General features: G+C 38.9%; 3 protein-coding genes across 4 annotated transcripts; 1 reads left to right on the top strand and 2 right to left on the bottom strand.

The window, feature by feature from the left end:
- The first annotated feature begins 444 nt into the window (after positions 1-444).
- Positions 445-11,419, top strand: tmem248 (transmembrane protein 248). 2 transcript variants are annotated; one of them, XM_076161266.1, is made up of 7 exons: positions 445-970; positions 2,196-2,354; positions 2,973-3,261; positions 4,799-4,949; positions 5,451-5,634; positions 7,045-7,201; positions 7,880-11,419. In XM_076161266.1, the coding sequence occupies exons 1-7, from the start codon at positions 968-970 to the stop codon at positions 7,933-7,935; spliced, it is 999 nt and encodes a 332-aa protein (XP_076017381.1). In that variant the 5' UTR covers positions 445-967; the 3' UTR covers positions 7,936-11,419. The 2 variants fall into 2 exon arrangements, with proteins under 2 accessions (XP_076017381.1, XP_076017382.1); XM_076161267.1 differs by having other exon boundaries at positions 452-970; positions 7,045-7,188.
- A 1,581-nt stretch (positions 11,420-13,000) lies between these two features.
- LOC143009356 (lathosterol oxidase-like) lies at positions 13,001-17,506 on the bottom strand. The gene is made up of 5 exons (XM_076161457.1): positions 17,417-17,506; positions 15,889-16,106; positions 15,053-15,185; positions 14,607-14,707; positions 13,001-14,249 (listed from the first exon to the last, which is right to left on the bottom strand). Exons 2-5 carry the CDS (start codon positions 16,096-16,098, stop codon positions 13,809-13,811), a joined length of 885 nt encoding a protein of 294 aa, XP_076017572.1. The 5' UTR covers positions 16,099-16,106; positions 17,417-17,506; the 3' UTR covers positions 13,001-13,808.
- Positions 17,507-19,476: 1,970 nt separating this feature from the next.
- Positions 19,477-21,831, bottom strand: plekhb1 (pleckstrin homology domain containing B1). Its single transcript, XM_076161271.1, has 6 exons — positions 21,771-21,831; positions 20,835-20,987; positions 20,371-20,473; positions 20,255-20,294; positions 20,066-20,147; positions 19,477-19,714 (listed from the first exon to the last, which is right to left on the bottom strand). Exons 1-6 carry the CDS (start codon positions 21,805-21,807, stop codon positions 19,581-19,583), a joined length of 549 nt encoding a protein of 182 aa, XP_076017386.1. The 5' UTR covers positions 21,808-21,831; the 3' UTR covers positions 19,477-19,580.
- Positions 21,832-21,960: the final 129 nt, after the last annotated feature.

The raw sequence follows: 21,960 nt of genomic DNA, 5'->3' as shown, positions 1-21,960 counted from the left end.
AGTAAAACAAATACAAATCGATAATTGAAAGATAATGTGTTTTTCACAAGAGTGGTATCCATTGCAAGTGCAAGAAGGCGCATGGCCATCGATACGCAATTTTGAAAGTCTGTACCAGTGGAAGGCTACTCCGTCAAACCTCTCCTCCACTCTGGAACCTGGCTCCAGTAAAATATACTTTTCTTATCTAAAGATTCTCGGGCAAACCGGCATCCGGTGATTGAGTCAGCTCTGCGCTGTGGGGACTAGTTTGACTGACAACCTGACGTGCTTGGATGTGCAGTGTAACAAAGTGAAACAACACCACATCAGCATCAGCATAGTTCAATAACGCCATACCAATTGATGCGTTCATGTTCATAATGTTTAACGATCACAATCATGACTAGTCACGGGTCTGTGGAGAGGCTGGGCTTTCGTGTATGGTCGTATATGTAGTAAATAACCAATAAAACAAGAGAACTGAAACAAAACAACGTTGCAGACAGAAGTCACTGTAAGGCAGCAGGTGTGCGAACATTTGTAAACACGCAAATCGCCTTCTTCCTTGACGTAGATAGTGTTCGCGTGTTTATTCTGAATACACGTACGGCTGATTTAGGCTCTGCTTTCTCCAGAAGTTACGCGAAAGCAGCGCGACAACGCTTCTACCTCGCGCTGTCGGCGGTGAGGACCCACGTCCACTGTTCTACGCCGTTCCAGGCTGTACGCAGATATCGCTCATCTGAGCAGAAGAGAACTTCAAAGCAAAGGATGGGAAGGAGTAGCCGCGGTGGTTCTCACGCTAAAAGCCCGGCTGCCTTAACCAAACGCCAACCTTTGCTTTTCAGGAGCGACTAGCTTCAAGGAAAGTAACAACGCTAGTGATTATTTGCTGATATTCGCAGGGAAGCTAGCTTGCTAGCGAAATTGCTGCCTTATTGTGGCCCATAAGGAACCTGTCAATAAGCATCAGCCGTAAGAGAAAATGGTAAGAACGACTATCCACTTGTTAAACCGAGTGTACCGTGTAGATCAGGTTTTTCTATCGTTTCCAACATGCCGTGACTCACTTGCTTGGTTTGTTGTTGTCATGTATTGGACATTTGCCCAAGGGCCAGGCGCTAGCTAGCTGTGCTACAAGGTTGACAGCTACTGTCACCTGCCTATATTGTTGTTTGGAGAGAGACAGAACAGAGCTCAGCCCGGAACTCGCCTTTCATTTGGTTGAAATACGAAAAGAGACGATTTTCTAGGTCTTACATGTAACGTTTGTTATGTACAATTCGGTAGCCACATTATGTAGCATCCGCATTATCCACTAAGCAGGACAATATGTGTAAATCCATTGTATGTGTCTGTGAAGGTTCATTTCAGTCACGCAGGTAGATACATTGCTGTCACTGGACTGTGACATAGAGGTGGAGACGTCACATGTGATGTATATTTCGGTTAAGTTGTGTTTTGGGGAAAATAATGGGTGTAGAGATTTATTCAAGCATACTTTTACGTTGTTTGGTGCATTGGAGCTATGTTGATTTCAAAAACCCCAAATGTCATCTTCTACGAGACACAATATGTGCTTTCACTATAAGGATTGACTTCTTGAAGCGTGCAAGAACACAGGAACCATTCACACGCTGACCTATTTACATGACATATTGAAACACGCATATCAGTATGACATATCAATATCAGTATGTCTGTGTTGTCTTTGTTAATATACGCCCAGCTCAACTGACTAACTTCTTTCTACTGTACCTGAAGAGACTGCCTTTAATAGAGCTACTACAAAGTTGGAGGAAGATAATGTATTGTCTGTCCATTCGGGGGTGATTCACTTTTAATTTGCCCCTAAGGGATATTTAATCCTTCAGGTACATGCAAAGTATGCAGGCAGTTACACTCAGTGGCCACTTTATATAGTATACTGTGTATAATGCATGTATAATGTAGTATTACAACCTTGCTATAAATTCTAAATTTGAGAACGTGATAGTGTTCACTTTCTGTTGACATTCTGTGAGTGAGATGTTGATTGAATACTGGTTGTGGCCATAGGAGGGGGTGCTGTTTCAATGATTCTGCCCACCTCATATACATGTGGATGGGTTCATCATTTACAACTCCTATGTACAGGTGTAATGTTCCAAATCCTGGAGCTACAGGAGACTATGACTCAATTGTTGGTACAATGTGCATCTGTCCACACACAGGTGTACCTGTTGAATCCTATAGAGAACCTGAGGAACTACATCAACAATCGTCCACCGCTTGTTATTTTTATGGTCAGTGTCAGTGCAGTGGCCATAGCCTTCCTGACCATTGGTTATTTCTTCAAGATTAAAGAGATCAAATCTCCAGAGTTTACAGAGGTGAGACACACCCATATGGTTCAATGTTTGTGGATATTTTAAAATTGGGTAACATTGCTTGGCATGGTCCTTTCATAATCATCAGCAGTAAAATGTTAGGTTGTTGCTTTTAATGTAAAATGTCTAAAATGTAAAAGTTTTCCTATGGCTGGCTCTAATTCAGCCAATTTCCACCCTCTGACTGTAAGACATGGCGTGATTTCACAATAACAATTAGGAACAAAATATTGTGTTTTTTTTTACATTATATATTATGCTAGGTAATATTTGCCTCCAACATGCATTGTGCCTGAACAAACACTCATCACAAAGAGTAAAAGGTCAACTGCGTACAGTATGAGGACCATTCATGGAAATAAACCTTTGCATATGTATCTAAACAGGAAGAGTATGTAAACCACGCAGACCAAAGACAGAACATTCTGATTATGACAAACTTCAACATAGATTACATAACAGGAAAGTAGAGATGTTTTCTGTCAGTATTACCTGAATTCTGAAATGGGGATAATCAAATTTGATTTCATTTGTTTACCCTAAGCACTTGTCAGATGTAAACTGAGTTATGAATGTTTTCTCACAACCTACTAATCACATAACTCACCAACTTTCTTTCAGGACTGGAACACCTTTCTGCTGCGCTTCAATGAGCTCGACCTTTGCGTGTCGGAGAATGAAACACTAAAGCATGGTCTGAATGAGTCCACCACACCAGAGAGCATGGTCGTGACCAGCGGCCAGGCTCATTCCAGCACCCAGACTCCCCTCCTGCTTGAGGAGTCCGGTCCTATCAACATTTCAGTCCCCATCACTCTCACACTGGACCCCCAGCGCCCATTTGGGGGATACTCTCGCAATGTCACCCACCTGTATGCCACAGTGATTGGTCAGCAAGTTGGCCTAACTGGTAGGTTCTCTTTCTCAACAATAGTGTTTCCTTGTTCTCAGCAAGCAATGTAAAAATATGCCTGTTTAAATTTAATCAGGGTTCATCATCCAGCATTTTCCTCCTTCTTACACACATTCGCTTAATGAAATAGTGGTTTTCAGTTCCACTTGTCTCCACAGCGAGGTAATGGAAAACAGATTGTTTAGCCCTTTCTTTCTGATCTTTTCTGAGGTGAGTCAGACAACCTTAGACTAGGAAGATGTGTCATTTTATCTTATAGGAACAATTTATGTTTTGAATATTAGGGGATGTCCTGCCTTACATGTAACACAGCCCCTGCATCGGTAACAACAGTTGTCGATCCTTTTCCTCATTGGCCCTGAGAACAGGTCCATTATTTCCCAAAACAGTTTGAAAGGTTAAACCGTCAGACCACAATAAATGTTTTGACATCATCATCATCCATGCAGTTGTCGGGGTTTCTGCTGAAACTATGTTCGTTAGAGGCTAAATGGATGTTTAATCTCCTGAGGAGGGAGGAATAAGTGATGTGGTAGACCTCCTGTGTTCAAAAATGGTTTCTCTATTTTTAAATATAGATTTAAAAATGGAGAAACCTAAAGTAGGTGGTATTAAAGGAAAATTACTCCACAGCGGTTAAATCCTTGGAATCCCTGCCAGTCAGTCAGAACTAAAGAAGCCCTTTGGATGAGATGTGAGACGTCTTCATGGTTTTACAACCAAGTCCAGTTACCTGAGAATTAGCCCTCCATAGACAACATGACTGAGACCCTCCATAGACACCTGTTACCTAATAAACTGTTTAACCTGAGAATTCCTCAACATTCCAAGTCTTTCATTGCCCCGTCCCAACTTTTCCTGGAACATTTTTGCAGGCATAAAATTTAAAATGAGTGTAACTTTACAATGAAAAAGGTTAAAACATGAATTATTTTTTATTTGTACTGATTTTAATTAAATATTAACTATCACTACTTTCTGTTTTTTTATTTCCAGAATTGGAATTTATTTTTTGTAAAAAATAAAATGGAATTCTGGTCCATAGTGTAAATACCACATATACTCATATAAACACAATACACCAGGTATTTCTCCAGGTCAAACATCAGTCACTTAATAGGCATGCGGTTTGGTTATTGGACAGAAACTTGTATTATTATAAATATAAGTCTTCTTTATTTATAAACCATTTATTATAAACCATGCAGTTAGTTTTGTTTGAGCATCAGAGCCCTGGGCCTCTGTAGCCTTTCTCAGGTGGGCATATGCATGTTGAGAATGTGGATACACAAATCAACTCTCCCTCTCTCTACCTTAGGTAAAATAGGAATGGGTGGTCACGTCACTTGTCTGGATTTCCTGAAAATGTACAACTGAAGCAGCCCAAATAGATAAACTACAGTGACTCAAGTCCCTGGAATATATTAGCTTTTCTCTTTTTTAAGGAAAGGAAGAGGGTCTACTGTCTTCACACATACATTTTATGAATAATTTGTGCATTGTCTGACATATTTGTATGTGTTTTTGTGCGTAGGCCGGGGAGCCCATGAAGAAATGAACATCACATTCACCCTGCCGGGATCCTGGAACTCAGATGAATGTGTTCTCCATGGCCACTGTGAGCAGGCTGTGTTTAGCACTTGTATGACCCTCACGGCAGCCAGCAATATCTTTCCTGTCACAGTGTGAGTTGGACTGTCTCCCTGACAACTAGAGATACATGTTAGAGCTGGGAGATACTGACAAAAGCAAATATCCCACTGTTTTTGACTCTGTAACTCAATGTCTTTACCTCCAACAGAAAGATATTTTAGGCATTTTTTTCAAAAGTTTAGCAAATTTGCCTGTGTATGACAATCGGAATGAACACATTCTGATTCAAACAAAGTCAGATTTTTGTCAGGTAGCCATTATGAAAGTCTGTTTATTTGTGGAAAAAAGTGAAATGTAATTACTGCTGAGCCTTAGAGGAGGTATGAACTCTGTGAACTCAGTGAAGCACATGATGAAGGAGAGGAGTACACTGCAAGGACTGATATAGTTGCATCTTGTGAATGACAGGGAAGTGGAGTAAAGAGCTGTGATAATTCAATACAATTATTATAAAATATGCTTGATGAATATATATTTCTTTCAATCAATGTCCATTTGTTGTAATTGAGTCGTTAATGTGTTTTGGTCTGTAGGCAGCCACCTCACTGTGTGCCGGAGACGTACATAAATGCCACGTCTTGGTACAAGGTGTTCACCACAGCCCGTGACGCTGACACCAAGTACAGTCAGGACTACAACCCCTTCTGGTGTTACAAAGGAGCAATCGGCAAACTGTACCATGCATTCAACCCAAAGCTGACTGTCATCGTCCCTGATGTGAGTCACCACGTTTTCCTGACTTTCAGAATCACATCACATTATTTACGAGTTTGTCATTATTCCTTGCTTTATTATGATTCCAGAGTCAAATTTTTCCAACATAGTAATGGAATCAGCTAGATGTATTCCATGCTGCGGTTGCACTCAACCCTGTAGATGTCAAGTAAAATGGAAGCAAATATAATGCCATTCTGAAAGCCGTTGAATGTTGGCTCTATACTGATAGCAGTACATTGTTCCAGCAACACAATGATCCTATTGACATGGAGCAGTGAGATGCTTAATCGTCCATTCCCCTTGAAAGCTGACTGAACACATATGCTGTGCCTGTTAGTTACCTTATCCTAGCATGAATGGAAAATTCACGAGTGGTAACTTTCTAATTATCATCACCTGGTATTTTGATGTTGCGTGTATAAGCCTATAAAATGTTTTATATATTGCTAACACTGCCAATGCTAGGCTGGATTATTGTAATTCATTATTATCAGGATGTCCTAGTAAGTCTCTAAAGACTCTCCAGCTGGTGCAGAATGCAGCCGTGTGAAGTTTCATGTCAAAAAACTAGCAAAAGAGATCATATTACTCCCAATACTCCCAGCTTTGCTGCTCTGACCTCCTGTTAAGTCCTGAATAGAATTTAAACTTGTTCCTTCTGCTCACTTTCAAATCTCTTAATGATCAGGCTCCATCATATCTTAAAGAGCACCCTCCCTACGTTTAAGAGTAGGCCTCAACCTTTTTGATAAATCTTATAGTCAGGGCTGACCAGGCTTATACCAGCCCCTAGTTATGCTGCCATGGGCTGAGACTGTGGGGGACTTCCCATGATACATCGTGCTCTTTTCCTCCTCCCTGCTCTATGTGCATATCCATGTATCATTATAACTTTACACATCACATAACTTTACTTCTTTCCCAGGGTTTTCTGTGCTCTCTTGTCTCACAGGTTCTTGTGGAAGCCTGTCCTGCTATTTGTATTATCATTAGTCATATTTACACTAGTACTTTCGTAGTTGTTCCTTTGCCTCTGTGTGTGTGTCTCTCTCTCCTTTCTCTGTCTTTCTCTTTGTCTCTTTGCTTTTTCTCTCTTGCCTTTCACTTTCTCTCTAAACCCAACCGTTCAGGGCAGATGGCTTTTCTCTATCTGGAGCTATATACTGTAAATAAAGTTGAATTACATTAATATTTTATGTAAAAGTGGATTGATGTTTCGCTATAATATTCCAAACAGAATGTGTGACAGAAACTGTATCTCAATGACACCAGTTTGCATTCTCAACCAAATCAAGGTAAAGTTACCGGCACTCTCTGTAATAAGGGCATTCTGTAAAGTGAGCCTGTAAAAATGTGCATTTTGCCCCTTTCATTTGAATCATCTAGAAATGTTTTGTCCTTTCTTGCCAGGATGATCGTTCCCTCATCAACTTGCACCTGATGCACACTAGCTACTTCCTGTTTGTCATGGTCATCACTATGTTCTGCTATGCAGTCATCAAGGGGCGGCCTGGCAAAGTACGACAAACCAACCCTGACTTCTGCCCTGAAAAGGTACGACAAAAACGTATGACTACCAATTCCATACTAGAATTAATTGATTCATATATGAATGTATTATATTAATTCATTAAAACCCTCCCTGTGTATTATAGCTTAGTCTGCATATCGAAGGAGCAGATATACTTTCCAAGAATACATATTACTATGCCTGCTATGTTTAGAGACTTACTGCTGGCATAGATACCCCAAGTGGAATAATTGCAATATACTATTTCAGGATTTATCTGACTGTCTGTGTCACTGTAGAAATCATGGTCACATTCTTTTATTCCCTCTGTTAATCACATCTTTAGCACAATGTACAACAGCATCGATCCCCATTCATCACAGCCACTGAAGAAGGCAAAATGAATTAATTTTTAACTGACAACATGCTACGTGTATAGCATGTTAAGATACAGTTAACAGGTTCAGCTAACATGATGCATGACTTTCGTGAGTTTGAGGCATTAAGTCTTAGTCTTATATGCTGCACTGGCATAGAGGCTCTGCTTATACATAAAAAAGAGCATGTGTACTGTGTATTTAGTGTAGTCAGTGAATGTATAAAATACCCAGGGGTCTTTACAGCTTGATGAGATATTTTCCCCATTTCATATCGTGTTCATTGTTAATTCTATTTATGTACATTGAAGTGATTTCCCTGCAGGTATTTCACTGACACCCTTTTGTTGTGTTACAGGTGGCGTTGTCAGAGGGTTAACACATCAGAGCGCTGTATCAGAACCTAACCTGTAACATGGACAAACTGAGAAAAAGAAGAAGTAAAACCATACATACCAGTTGCCTAGTGAACCCTGGAAATACAATAAGGGACACTGTGAATGCATCACTGTTGCAATGTTGGGTTTCTCCAACCAAAGATATACAAGTGCCTGTATCTATGATGTAAATATTTGTAGGAACTCTGATATTCAGTGCAAAGCATTTTTTCTTTGTTGTGAAATAATAGTTATAATTTTAGCTTGAGTCACCATGTGCCATGTCAGAACATGCAGTACATTAAAAAAGCAGAAGGACAAATTCTGCTACACATTATTCCACTGGTCACTGGGTCTTATTTACCAAGCAATGTGGAAATAAACTCAACTGATCTGAGAACCATCACCAAGGTTTCTTTCTCCTGTGTTAATAAATTACAAAGTTTGAGTGACCTAAATATGTGTGACTATCTGGGCCACCATATTTGTTTGAAAATGTGATAACTTTGCCTACCCAGACACAATAACGTCATTAAAATCTGATTAAAAGCGGGGTCTTGCATGAAGTTAGTTCATGTGTAGCATATGCAGTTGGCTGTTTTAATACTTAAACCTATTTCATACTCTAATATAGTTAACCAGCTCCTCACTTAACTGAATAACAATTGTTTTTCTGTGCTTTTCTAGTGGCAGGAAAAAAATTGCTGAAATTCTTTGCATGACTGCGCGGTGCACATTAATATGAGCAGAATTCACAGTGCACAATAAGATAAATGAGGCCTGTTATCTGGATTTCATCTTTGGTTTCTCACTAAATCCAGTTTAAGGGCAGTTAAAGATCTGCCAAACGTACTGTGGTTCATTTTTATCTTAAAGACAACTGGATGTTGGCACACGAACACTCTCCATCTGTCTCCATTGCTTGCATACCATTTTTCAGCATCTTTGTATTTTCATTTTTTACACTAACATGATTTTCAGTACATAACATCTTTGCAATTTCTTCTGTTGCACCTGGATGAAGCAAACATTATCTTGCCTTACTTTCTGTGTGTTGGACTTGCTTGCTTGAAATCCGGTGGTGTGAGTCTCTCCAGTATTAACTCACCTCACATTTTGTGGATGTAATCTTGGTCTTATTAATGTTGTAATGGTCCAGCAGCCCTCCAGTTATTACATGTCATGATCCATTTGAAATCCTCATGCTTTTAGTTTTAAGCAAATCACTATCAGTTACATGTGGTCATGTGTTCGTATAGTCATACTTTTAATAAGTGCACCATTTGATTACTCGCTACAAGATCATTTTTTGGTCTAATATCACATACAGACCTTTTTTTTACTGCTACACAATGTGCACAAAGTCACTTGTGTGTAACAAAGAAATGGTTGGATGAATAATGACAGCCTTAGACTGATTCCCTGAGATCCGAAAAGGTTCAGTGACTAAATGTCTTTAATCAAAATAGTATTTGTATATACAGCATTGTTTCTTCTGTGTCATGAATGGACACAAAATTGGAAAACAAGCTCTCCCTCTCAAATTGTCGACATTTTCACTGGAACATCTGTGACCCACTCCCTCATTGTGCTTATTCTCTCTGTCAGTGTAGCTTTAACTATGGACTTAACAGCACAGCTGACTTTGACAATCATGTTCTATTTTTAGACATTGTCCCATACAGAACACACATAGGTGTGTTATGAGTAAGAAAAAATACAATTGCTCAGATATTATTTGGTAAAAACTGGACAGTTCAACACTTCACTAATGCAGATTAAAAATCAAATTTCGAAAGACTCTGATTTTACAATAAGTTTAAACAGAGCATGCTGTGTTAAGAAAGGAAAACAGTCTAAGTCTGTCTTTAACGTCTGCTATGTATGACTTCTATTACTTCAATAGCAATTACTGATGCATTTGACTTACCTCTGTGTTTTTCATCGTTCCACAATTGATGTACCTATTGAATGTACCGCTTATGAGCAACATCATCTAAAATTGAGATGCAATGTTCAGAATTCCAAGTGGTTGAAAATGTGGCTATTTTATTTGAGAGACTTTACTTGAAGTGATTTTTAGTAAGCGTTGTCTTCATATTATTAGGTTTGCCTTTTTGTGAAAATGATAATCTTGTATCAAACGCACTACATTTCCTGTTTGGTTTGTTCAACTTCTAAGGGTGAATGAGTGAATTGTGTTGGGTTTTCTCCTTTAAAGATGCTATTACAAGTCTTCCTTATTCCAGTGTGTGTCATTTACTGTATGTAATGCTGTTAATTTAATCATTACCTCTTGTGCTTTCACTTAGTACCTTTTATTTACACATTCAAAAGACTAGAGTTAATCCCATTAAGGTCATAAGTTGATTTTCTTTTCCAATCATTTAATTGTAGGGTAATTTTATGTTTTTTTTCATGTTTCCTCATTTCAAAATCGGTTTAAGCATTCTAAATTTTTCCTCACCTCACCCGCATTTACTTTCGTAACTAAGCAACAAGTCATGTGTTCAGTCAATATGTTGATACAGTATGCTCACTTTAGTTTGTACTCCTGCCAAGATAAACTTTAAGGCTCATATGATTTATGCTGGTTTCAGTCACGCGATGGTGTTTTACGTGATATTGACTCTTTATTGCCTTATTTGGAGTAGAATCAGTTTTAATGTGTATGTTAATGTACTGAGTGAATACGACTTTTAATTCCATCCATGTGTATGGCTTGCTTTGCAGTTTTTGTTTTATGGACAGTTGGAGTGTAATTTGCATGACAACACTTTTTTTCGAAAAAAATTTCTGCTCATTGGGTGAAGAACTGAGGTGGTGGAAATGGTTAAGCAAAATTCACTTCCATGGTTTTGCCTTACCATCTTTAGCCATCGTGTTGATGTGCATCCACCTGCTACTCATCCCTTGTCATGTGTCATTTTTGGTGGAATTGCATCTCCATTATTGTGAAATGCCTTAACATTGTGCAGTTTCTTTCATTTGTTTTGTGCTTATTGAGTAGACGTGTGGGAGAAATATGACATAGTATGTCACAGAAGGTACAGTACAGTATGTTACAATAGGTGATATTTACCAAACAGACTTTATTACGCCATCAGTTCATCTGAGGTACATTAAACTCAAATTAGCTAATTAGGTTTGTTCGGTGTACATTCAAAGCAATGTATTTTTAAGGAGCATATGCTTGCTATCACAAAGGACCAGAGCAACACCAGGGAAGGATCCTTCCTGGTTCATATCATCTCACTTTAGCGTTCTTTGCTATATCCTAAGTGTAACATATAATCTGACTTCTCACTCTTTTTTTGCTCTATCATTTTAGCAGAGCTTACAGGCAAGTATTCAGCCAACTCTGTGCCTTCTGCACTCTCCAGCTGCATCTCCTTCCTGTATATAATGTAGGTAGAACCGTATAGGTTTTAATGTCACTCTGATGTCATTCAGAGCCTTTCCTTTCCAGTGTAACTGCTGTAAATGAATTAAGGTTTAAATAAACCGTCCTCTGAAATTCACCACTTTGATTCACTTATTTTCATTTACCACGCCTGTGGTTATTACCTTGTAATGGGATATTCATGACTTGATGTTGGAGTAGAAAGATAAATGTTAAATGTGACCTGTCATGGAAACATTATCAAGTGGACAAATTGATCAGATAAGAGATCGGATCAGATTCGTTTACTTTAACTCTCCATTGCTACAGGGGGCGCCAGACACACTGATTGTGTTGGACGGTGGTCCCGGTGGACGGAAATAATCTAAAAGCAAAAACGTGTTGTCCGTGACGTTCCCGGCGCCCGCGCGCGCAAAACTGGTTCCGGGTTTAATATCGTTTCAGGGGGTTACAGGGGGGACGATAGGGGAAAGACTCTGAATTTACAATAAGTTTAAACAGAGCATGCTGTGTTAAGAAAGGAAAACAGTCTAAGTCTGTCTTTAACGTCTGCTATGTATGACTTCTATTACTTCAATAGCAATTACTGATGCATTTGACTTACCTCTGTGTTTTTCATCGTTCCACAATTGAAGTACCTATTGAATGTACCGCTTATGAGCAACATCATCTAAAATTGAGATGCAATGTTCAGAATTCCAAGTGGTTGAAAATGTGGCTATTTCATTTGAGAGACTTTACTTGAAGTGGTTTTTAGTAAGCTTTGTCTTCATATTATTAGGTTTGTCTTTTTGTGAAAATCAGAATCTTGAATCAAACGCACTACATTTCCTGTTTAGTTTGTTCAACTTCTAAGGGTGAATGAGTGAATTGTGTTGGGTTTTCTCCTTTAAAGATGCTATTACAAGTCTTCCTCATTCCAGTGTGTGTCATTTACTGTATGTAATGCTGTTAATTTAATCATTACTTTAACTCTCCCTTGCTACAGGGGGCACCAGACACACTGGTTGTTTTGGACGTTGGTCCCGGTGGCCGGAAATAATCTAAAAGCAAAAACATGTTGTCCGTGACGTTCCCGGCGCGCATGCGCAAAACTGGTTCCGGGTTTAATATCGTTCCCCCCTTGTAACCAGAGGTTCAGGGGGAGTTACAGGGGGCGCCAGACACACACTGGTTGTCCATAACAACCAGTGTGTCTGGTTGTGTGCCTCATTCATTTTCCGCGAACGGTACTTATTCATATCGCTCTTTTTCCAGTCCTACCCATCCCTGGAGTAACTCTGTGCCCCCAACTTTGAGAACCACTGTGTTAGAGTAACCAGAGCAGTAATTGTGTAACCTGGGCCAGAAGAATAAAATGTGGCTAAACGATAATGATAACAACAGTAATTGTTATAATAATATAATATATGTTTGTGGTATTCAAAATGTTGTTTGCACAAATAGAATAGCCATGAGATGGCAGCATTGACAATATCATATAGGTAATATAACAGTAACAAATATCACAGTTATAATATCAATCGTAAAAATAGTATAACAATGACAATAGTAAAAAAAGAAGTAGTCATCACCACCACCACCACCTGTCAATCAGAACCCATGGACAACTACAAGAATTTCTGAATAAAGAATCAAGAAAATTGAGAAAATACAAAATTTGAACAAGATACATTTTGTCTGACAGCTTTTGCAGCTCTTATTTTAATATGAGTCTTACATGAATTAAACAAACAAAAACAAAATATGAAAAGTAATATTGCAAGACTAATGTTGCTTTCCAGTGGGATCTTGATTGTTTGTGGTATTTTTGACTTCATAAATGTGAATTGAATACATCTGTATTATGAGTCATTATGTATGCCTGTCCTAAGCTTGACATTGTAATGCAGAAAACATAGAGGCACTGAAAAAAAAAAGAAAGCGGGTAAAATACATTTATGTTGACAGAATTATAATGTGTACTTTACTGCAAATGCAAAAAGCTAAATCTTACATGTTCGACCGGCCATGTTTCCATTATCAATGCTGACCCCAGAAACTTTCAATTTTCATCCAAACTGATTGATTCACCAGGGGCCCAACCCACAGTTGGTGACATAAGAGGGGGTGTCAAAAGATCCATGGGGAAAGTTACACATACTGAGAGTTGAGATGCAGAGGCTTATCACTTAACTTGAAAATGGTTTCCTGCCTGCGATTTCATCTGCATGTAATGAAGCAGGAAGACCTCCAGACTATCGATCTCATACTTGTTTAGGTAATAAGGTCTTCCCTCCCATTATGTCAAGCCTAGGGCCACATTCTTCAATGCATCTTATCAATTACAATTTCTCAATAGCTCAAGCACGTTTAACATAAGTTAAGTTAAGATAAGAACCTTGTTTTCACAAGGTTACTGTTCAACCCTGTAAGTCACAGAGGGTTGGACTCAAGATAGAACGTTTCTAGATAGAAATGATTGGTCATAATTGTATCTTATGGCGCTCCTCCTTATACATGGTTCCTCAATCTGCAGATCCATACATTTGCCCTGTAACCTTTCTCCTCCCATTGCGCAATTTTCCCTCTGCTGCAAGATTTCGAATTAGATCATGAGGACCCTTCCCCATCAGAGCTGAGGGGTACCTGTACGAGCCTCCGAGGCGATCCCATAGTGTGAAGTACTGCCCATAATTGTAGTCAAAGAAAAGGTGGTGGTCTGTGTGGTGGGCTGCGCCATTGATCATACTTGTCAGAGGCCCAGGGACACGGTAGTCACCATCATGAATAGAGATTGTCCAGATATTCACAAAAATGTATAGGGCCAAGTAAAGCACCTTGTGGAGTGGGAAGAGGAACGGGTAGATGTGATATGGTAGACCCTGCATGAAGCCATCTACTGGATGAAAGGCATGGCTGGCAAATGGAGAGGGGACCTTCCACAGGTGGTGTGGTTTGTGAAACAACTGTTGAGGACAAAACAATAATCCAGTCAGTTAATACTTCCTCCCATTTTCCATTCTATCAATATGCCAGTGTGAATTTTATGGATAACTTTGCACAAGTAAAATAGACAACTTTGTCAAAAAAACATGCAGTCACTGTAAGTCACTACCTTGTTCTAGTTTGTTGGGGCAAGAAGAGAAGACAACACCAACCAGAGGCAGAGTTCAGTGAACTTGAGTATACTTATGCATCTCATTGTTTTTTGTCACCAAAATACCCATATATTCTAAAGGAAACCATTTTGTTTACGCAACAGAATCAAAATCCACACAGAGCAGTTAAACAGCTATAAAGTGACCCGATGAATCTGTGCTCACCTTGTAAATACGCTTATGATGTAGGAATCGATGAATCCAATAGATGCACATGTCAGTAAAGATCAGGAAGGAAATCATACTTAGAAACAGCCCAGGCCAACCTGAAAGCACAAACGTCTGCTAAGTATACTAACACAAAACAACACATTTGCACAGTTACAGTCACTATTTAACACAAAACACATACAAACATTTACACTTACACACATACACACTTTCAGAACACAATTTTAGCATGCATGCGCACCCTCATGATGGAAAATGCACGAGTTCACGCTCCGTTTGTTTTTTATACGCTTTACCATTTTGAAGTTATTGAGTTCAACAGGAATATATATATAATATGATAAATATAAGTAAGGCAATTTGTTACAGCAAGAGACCCCAAAACATTTTGATACCTTCTGTCCTTTACTCAAATTTGGTAAGGAAATTCTTTAACTTACCCAAGGGAGATGTGCTGACATTATCATAAAGTTTACTATATCCTCGAACTTCAACAAAAAACAGAGCCACCGTGGGGATGCTGATGCAGGGCAGAGAAGTCATTGCATATTTGATCTCCCGCCGTACCTGATTCTACAGTGGAAACAAGACAAAATAAGTCAAAACAAAACAAAATAAGTAAAGAAATGAATACATTAATAGATAAATATAGCGTCAAGAATTCTAAAGTCTTGCTCCATACATTGACAGTCTTACTTTCTTTTTCTTAGAATTCTATGCCAAACTATTGGATATAATTATATCCAATATATGACAACATAAGGGGAAAGGATGTTTGTCTACTTTGTTTTGCTGATGTCGAGTCTGGAAGATGAAGATTTGGACAAGCTTTATTTAAACCTGCAGAAATATACTTCAATTCCATGAGGAAAGTTTCCAAAGATACATATTCAAGCTGTAGTGTTGAATCTTGTGCATACAATGGCTAATGGCAGTCAAGCCAATTAAAGTGTTTAAGCTGGAGGAAGACACTGTGGTACAACAAAAACCTAAAATAAGGATGGAGTAGGATGTGTACGTATTTATCTGCTTGTGTTTGCAGACACACCCCCTTTTATGGGAGCGGCACATCTCCGCATCAATAAGGCTGAATTAACAAATCCTGGTGATTAGTGTCTTTATGATAACGATTATCCCTGATCGGAGGGTTTGATTTTGACGAGCCAGCTTACAAGGCAGCACACAAGGCTGAGATCAGTTGAGCTTCCAAATGACACAAGGTTCCGACATTCAATATCTACCTATACTAACCACAATACAAGATAAAGTCATGTACCTCTAAGAAGTGCGGGTGCTCCATTAGAGTGTGGTCAAAGACAAAGTAGTAGCTGATGGCACCCAGGCCCAGGTAAAGGACTGCAGCCCCAAGGTTTGTCAGCACAAGCAGGCTGATAATCTGCCGGAGGGCCCAATCTTCAGGCCACGAGGCAGGGTACACATATGGGGTGAGGAGGTAATAGTCAGCAACATTCAGCACAAGATCCATGGCTGAATCTGTAAAAAACAAGAGAAATCATCTAATGTGTCATCATCTAACACAGTATATGCATTGCTTCATGTCACTTTTGTTTGGTGCTGACTGGTAAGATTTAACCAGGTTTGTATAAATACTGTGATATACTGTATATTTGTATAATGATGTTCTAGGGAAATCAACCTGACCTGAGCCCTAAGTGGGGTATATAGATTAGTAGTAGAAGTAAAACAAATTTATTGTCATGATCCGGTCACATTTTCATTTCCTGTTTTATTTTGTCATCGTCCTCGGTTATCTTTCCTCTTTTATTTACTTGCGGTCCTTGTGTTTCCTGTCTTGTTACCTGATGGTTTCCACGTGTGTGATTGTCCTCACCTGTTCCCTGTTGTCATGAACCCTGTGTGTGTTTAGTCTGCATCCATGTCGGTATTCCCTTGTACACTGGTTTTGTTCCTGTGGTCTGTCAGTCTGATTGGGGCTCGCTGGTTCCTGTCTGGCCTTGTCTGTGTGTTCCATGTACCTCTGTGTCACTCAGTGTTATGTGTTAATTAAGTTTGCTTTTGCCCTTGTGTTTAGTTTTCCTTGCGCTCAGGTCTTGTTTTTGCTCTGCTGTTCTGTGAATTGGCTTTAGTTTTCCCTGTACTCCCTGAGCCTATTTCTGCTCCCGTGTTTCTGTTTCCTCTGTCAGTAGCCTTGCGCTTGTATTTTAGTTCTCCCCCCTTTTTGTCGCATTTGCATGTTGTCTAAGTTTATCTGTTTTCTCTCGTTTGGTTTCTGTCACAAAATCACCAAATCAAAGTGGATCTGCTAAGTGGATGATATGTGACATTCAACATGGTGATGCTGCTACTAAAGCACAGATCAATTCCTCCAGCCTTTGAACCTGAACAAATTCAGATCACAATTCTACAGATATGAAGACAATTTATGACCTTTACACCATATTTAGACCACATTTCATCAATTGTCACGTGTAATCTTTTATTTATCCAATAATTAGTTTAGTATTGTGGCATTGAGAGTTTTTGGGTCAGCAGTCCTGACTCTGCCACAGCATGCTGTGTGTGCACTTGAGTTCAACAGTTCAACAACTTAAGTATCGGAACATTTTAATCCCAAAATTACCAACAAGCACTGTTCTGTCATACTGTATCATTTACCTGTAAAGTTACATAACGGTATGTACATATACATGATCTGTAACAACGTGTTTCCACAAAAGGTTGTGCACCACTTATATAGAAACGGTTGCTTAGACCTAAACGTGCATATACATTACTGCATATAAATCATGTAAAATTACACATGATATAAAATAGTACTGTACCTTCATCAGCCGCAATCCCGAGCAGCTATCGAGATACACAGTTTAAAGCGAAGGTGAGCGAACAACCAATCGAACTTGTTTTCCTGCTTGGGTCACGCAAAGCGTATCCAATGAGCGGGGAGTTTACTGTCAGGGCATATATGTTATGAATTCCGATTGGCCAAATGGCAGATCGGCTCATGGTGTCAGACAGACATGTAAGGTGCACGGGAACGCCTCATAAAAAATGTGGCCAAATTCGCACCGTCTAATATCAAATATGGGAAAGTAAGAGTACCACATAACTAACCATTAACTCCACATTACTAACCATTAACTCTGACAAAAACTATGTTGGACCAGGTTGCTGCAGTGGAGTCAGGCCGCCGTTGGCATTTTAGCTGTCAAACCAGCTGCCCGTAAACATGAGTGTTTATTCTAAACTTCACGCTAGCCGGGGGATAAGTCGTTCTTCTTGTCTATTTGACGTTATTTACTTGTGGAAAAATATAAAGTTAGTACAAACAAGCTTTACTCTATCTGTATGTAATAAAAAAATAAAGCAGAGATATATTAGAAATAGGCTAATATTGTGAATTAATCAAACTTTCTCATTGCTAAATCTAAATCAATGACAGGTGAATGCACTAAGCACTGGAAGCCTCATGATCAATTATGCATTTCCCATACAAACAAGTAACACATTTTAACATAAAAACCTGAACACTGAATAATAATTATAAATGGGCAACTATTTAGTCAAGTGAAAACTACTGAAATTGAGTTGTTCTTTTGTGGGACTTGTCGTTAGTGCCTAAATTACCAAAATAAAGGTTTGTGAAACACTTATCCTATTTATCCTATTTAAGTTTAAAGCATCCTGCATGCTACAAGAAGATGTTGATCAACCAACTGGCCATTAGAAAATACGAACAAAGCTGGCCTCCTGCTCAGTCACTCTCTCTGTGGCTCAAGTGGCATTTGGTTGGATTGGTTGTTTGCTCACCTTTAGATTTGACCACATCCCCCCACAGGTGCTATTTTATAATGTACTGGTGCATTAGTGAATGATGATACAGTCACTCACTTTTATAGTAGAATGTGTATGAAACAGGAGAAGAATGTGAAGAATGATTAAACTAAGAAAGGTGATCGGATCAGTTTTTTTAGTAGAAACAAAAAATAGAGTTAAAGTAAGTTTCTGTAAATTCCTGAACCTCAACTGTGGCTCTCTGGGACTGTGTGCTGATCCCTGGGGCAGGTTTGATTCTGCTTGGATATAGCACAAGTCTCTGTGGATTCTATTTCTCAAACTGAAAAACCATTGTGCACTCTCTTGGCTTCGCAACCCTCACAAACTCTCCACCTGTATCCTTAAAACTGCATCCAATTACCCAAACCGGCATCTCATTACCAATTCTCAGACCTGAATTCCCCCCATTTATCCCCTGTACAATTTAAGGACCATATTGACCTGCTACTGAACATATACACCTACCCAGCACAATCCAATAATTAGTTATCACTTCTCAGAGGTATCAATTACTCTGGGTCACACACTCTGTTGACTGCATTAGTTGTGTATTCAGCATGTTGGCTGCTGGGTTAGCCTTTATAGCTTCAGTGGACCTGCACCTTAAACTTGGTCTGGGTGCTGCTGAGTTCCTATGAAGTTAGCACTAGCAACATAAGAGATACTTAACTACCTTATGTCGAAGTATGGTTCATTAGAAGCATAACAAATGAATTTGTTTCATTGCATTGCATGATTGCTTTTGTTTGCATTTAACAGACTCCTACATAGATATTGTCATGACTCATAATGGCCACTGGGGGGCAGTTTGACCAAGCACGGCTGGTACCCTTCTGAGTTTTGAGACTGTTGACCAGATGGAATATCTGATGACCTCTCTTGAAAAACATGTGAGTTTGAATTTGTGTTTTTTTAATGAAATGACACACATATAAATTCAGATTGTGTTTACCATCTAAAATATATGACATTTTACCACAGGTCTAAATCTACACTAAACATGTCAAAAAAGAAAAGAAGAAAATTTAACTATTCAACAGTAATGATGCAATGCGCAAGTGTATGTGGCTGTTTTGCAAATGCTCATTGGAAGCACTCTATGTGAACAGGATTGACATGTGTATCAACTGTGCAGTGTCACATCACAGCCTCTCAGCACAAAAAGAAGGGCATCCACAGGAAAGATTGCATAGCTGCCCCTGCTGCCACACCAGCCAGCAAACCCAGTGCAAGATGCTCTGTGACTCCATCAAATGGATCTCTTTGGACAATATTTTGATGGACGCCTGATGAAAATAAGACAGACAGATGGTTGATATTTTACTAAATGAATGATCCACGTCAGGCAAATTATATGATTATGAGTTAGGATTGTGTCACCACAACAAGCAACATTACAAGTTCATCAATTGGAGTTGTTTACAGTCAATAGCTCAACACAAATGTATTGCATAAGATTTCTCTTTTAGGTGATCCTATTTCACACACATTTTGCCCACAAAATACAGCATATGAATTCACAGTTCAACTCCCAGTTTGATCTACACAATGAAATAATGATGCAGAAGTAGTTTTGATTGAACCCACATCAATTCTTTGCTCCTTTCATGCTGGTGTAGTCATAGAAAAACAATTACCTGGTCCTGTGATGAGGACTGTCTGATAGCTGTTGAGCGGGACAGACTGGTAGGAATCATGATATGGGTCATATATGAATACCTGCAGGTAGAAACTCATTTTAGTATTGGACAGGAAATGTCACTAGTAATGCGCTGATACTGCAATTTGGTATGGGCCAGATTAGAGAGAACCTGGTAGACACTCACTGGGTTTCTCCTTGTCTCTAAAAGAGTTAGTGTCCATGCTCTGGAAAGTAAATGAATAAGAATGAAGATTTGTAAATAAAACGAAGACAAAACGAAAGATAAGTGATTATACTTACAAAGCTTCATCCTCACTGCTGGCACAGAGGTTCACTGCTGAGCCATCTTTGAGCTGGACCACTATGAGATTTTCCCTGGACTGACTCTCCGGAGGAGTCACACCTACTACAGACACAACTTAGTTAGCAATTAGTTCCCCTGGCACACTGACAATTCATTTGCCTTAGAGACTGTTGTGTTTTTTCTGTTTTACACTTCTACCCCTTTACACCACTCTCAACAAAGTTATTTATATTAACATATTTCTTTGTTTGTTAACAATATTGCTCCAAAGTTATGGGCAGATTTTCGGGAGGAAATTGTGTGTTGTTAAAAAAAACGAGAGGGTGCCAATATGCTGTATCGGTCAGGTTGGTAGGTCTATGGGCTTAGTTCAAGGATGAACAATGATTACATGATGACTTCTGGGTAAGGTAGAAGTCATCATGTAATCATTGTAACATTAAACAGGAGCTGAAGCTACCTGTACATTCCAGGCCATATCTGATGTCCACACAGAATATCTTCAAGCTGACACGATGATCAATGTCTCGTCTGCTGTCGCTCTTGTAGAAACAAAGACTACCATCTACCCACAGGTCACACCAGTTTAACTTCCACCGCTTCAAAACTGAGGCTGTAAAAAGAAACAGAGACACAATGTAATATAACTGTTTCGGACAATGCCTTATTGCCATATAAATGCCATATAGTAGGACAAGATAATAGATTCAATTCTTTGCTGATTGCATTATATGTCTTATTCTAGTTCATTGATATCCGGGTTCTGTTGATGTTATTGCTCAGGGTTAGTTGTGCTATTTTTGCAGCAGATACTGTACATCCTCAATACCTGACCTTGGTAAAACACTTCTAGATACCTGTTTGGATTATGGGTAAATAGTGCACAGATTAGACTATCATACTAGCTTTCATGGTGTAGTAAAAAAAATCCTTTATTTTTGTGGGGGAAAAATTTACTTTTCTTAATTTATACTACAAGGTGACATGAGGATAATAGTCATTCAGCATATAGAAATCACTTCATTTGACATAGTAGATATTAGTTTCTCTAGTTTAGTTTCATCCCTCTAACAGCCACAATCCATGTCCTATAGCCTTCATTGAGCTGGATGTTAAAACATACACGTAATGAATTTTGGTAATTAATTCATTATTAAATGATCTTATATTGTTATATCAAACCAATTGATCTACTTAATATATATATCTGAGATGTTGTTATTCATGAATGTTCCCTTGGTGCATCTCATTCCTCTCTTGTTTGTACTGCATACAAGGAAATGTTTCTGCTGCAGTTACTACAATATGATTCATCTTATCTAAACTATATCACAATGCAGTATATTATATTCATTAAAATGTTGAGAAGATAGCAACTTTTAAAAATTCTACTCACTCTGTCTCCAAAGCCAGCCAGACCTCATTAGTGCCATGTTTCTAAAGGCTTGACCCAATAATATATACCAATAATCTATTTAAAAAAACAACAACTGATTAGTTTACCAAACTGATCGGCAGAATTTCTTTAGCCTATGTTCACTTCCCCCAGGCCTACAGCTAGAAAGGTAATGGGAGTGTAATCTGGT

This window comes from Genypterus blacodes, unplaced genomic scaffold (genome assembly GCF_046128005.1).
Source record: "Genypterus blacodes isolate CSIRO-AG114 ecotype Tasmania unplaced genomic scaffold, CSIRO-AGI_Gbla_v1 ptg000111l_1, whole genome shotgun sequence".
NCBI lineage: Eukaryota > Metazoa > Chordata > Actinopteri > Ophidiiformes > Ophidiidae > Genypterus > Genypterus blacodes.
The sequence above is the reverse complement of the archived record's forward strand: the minus strand, read 5'-3'. Positions and strand labels throughout refer to the sequence as shown.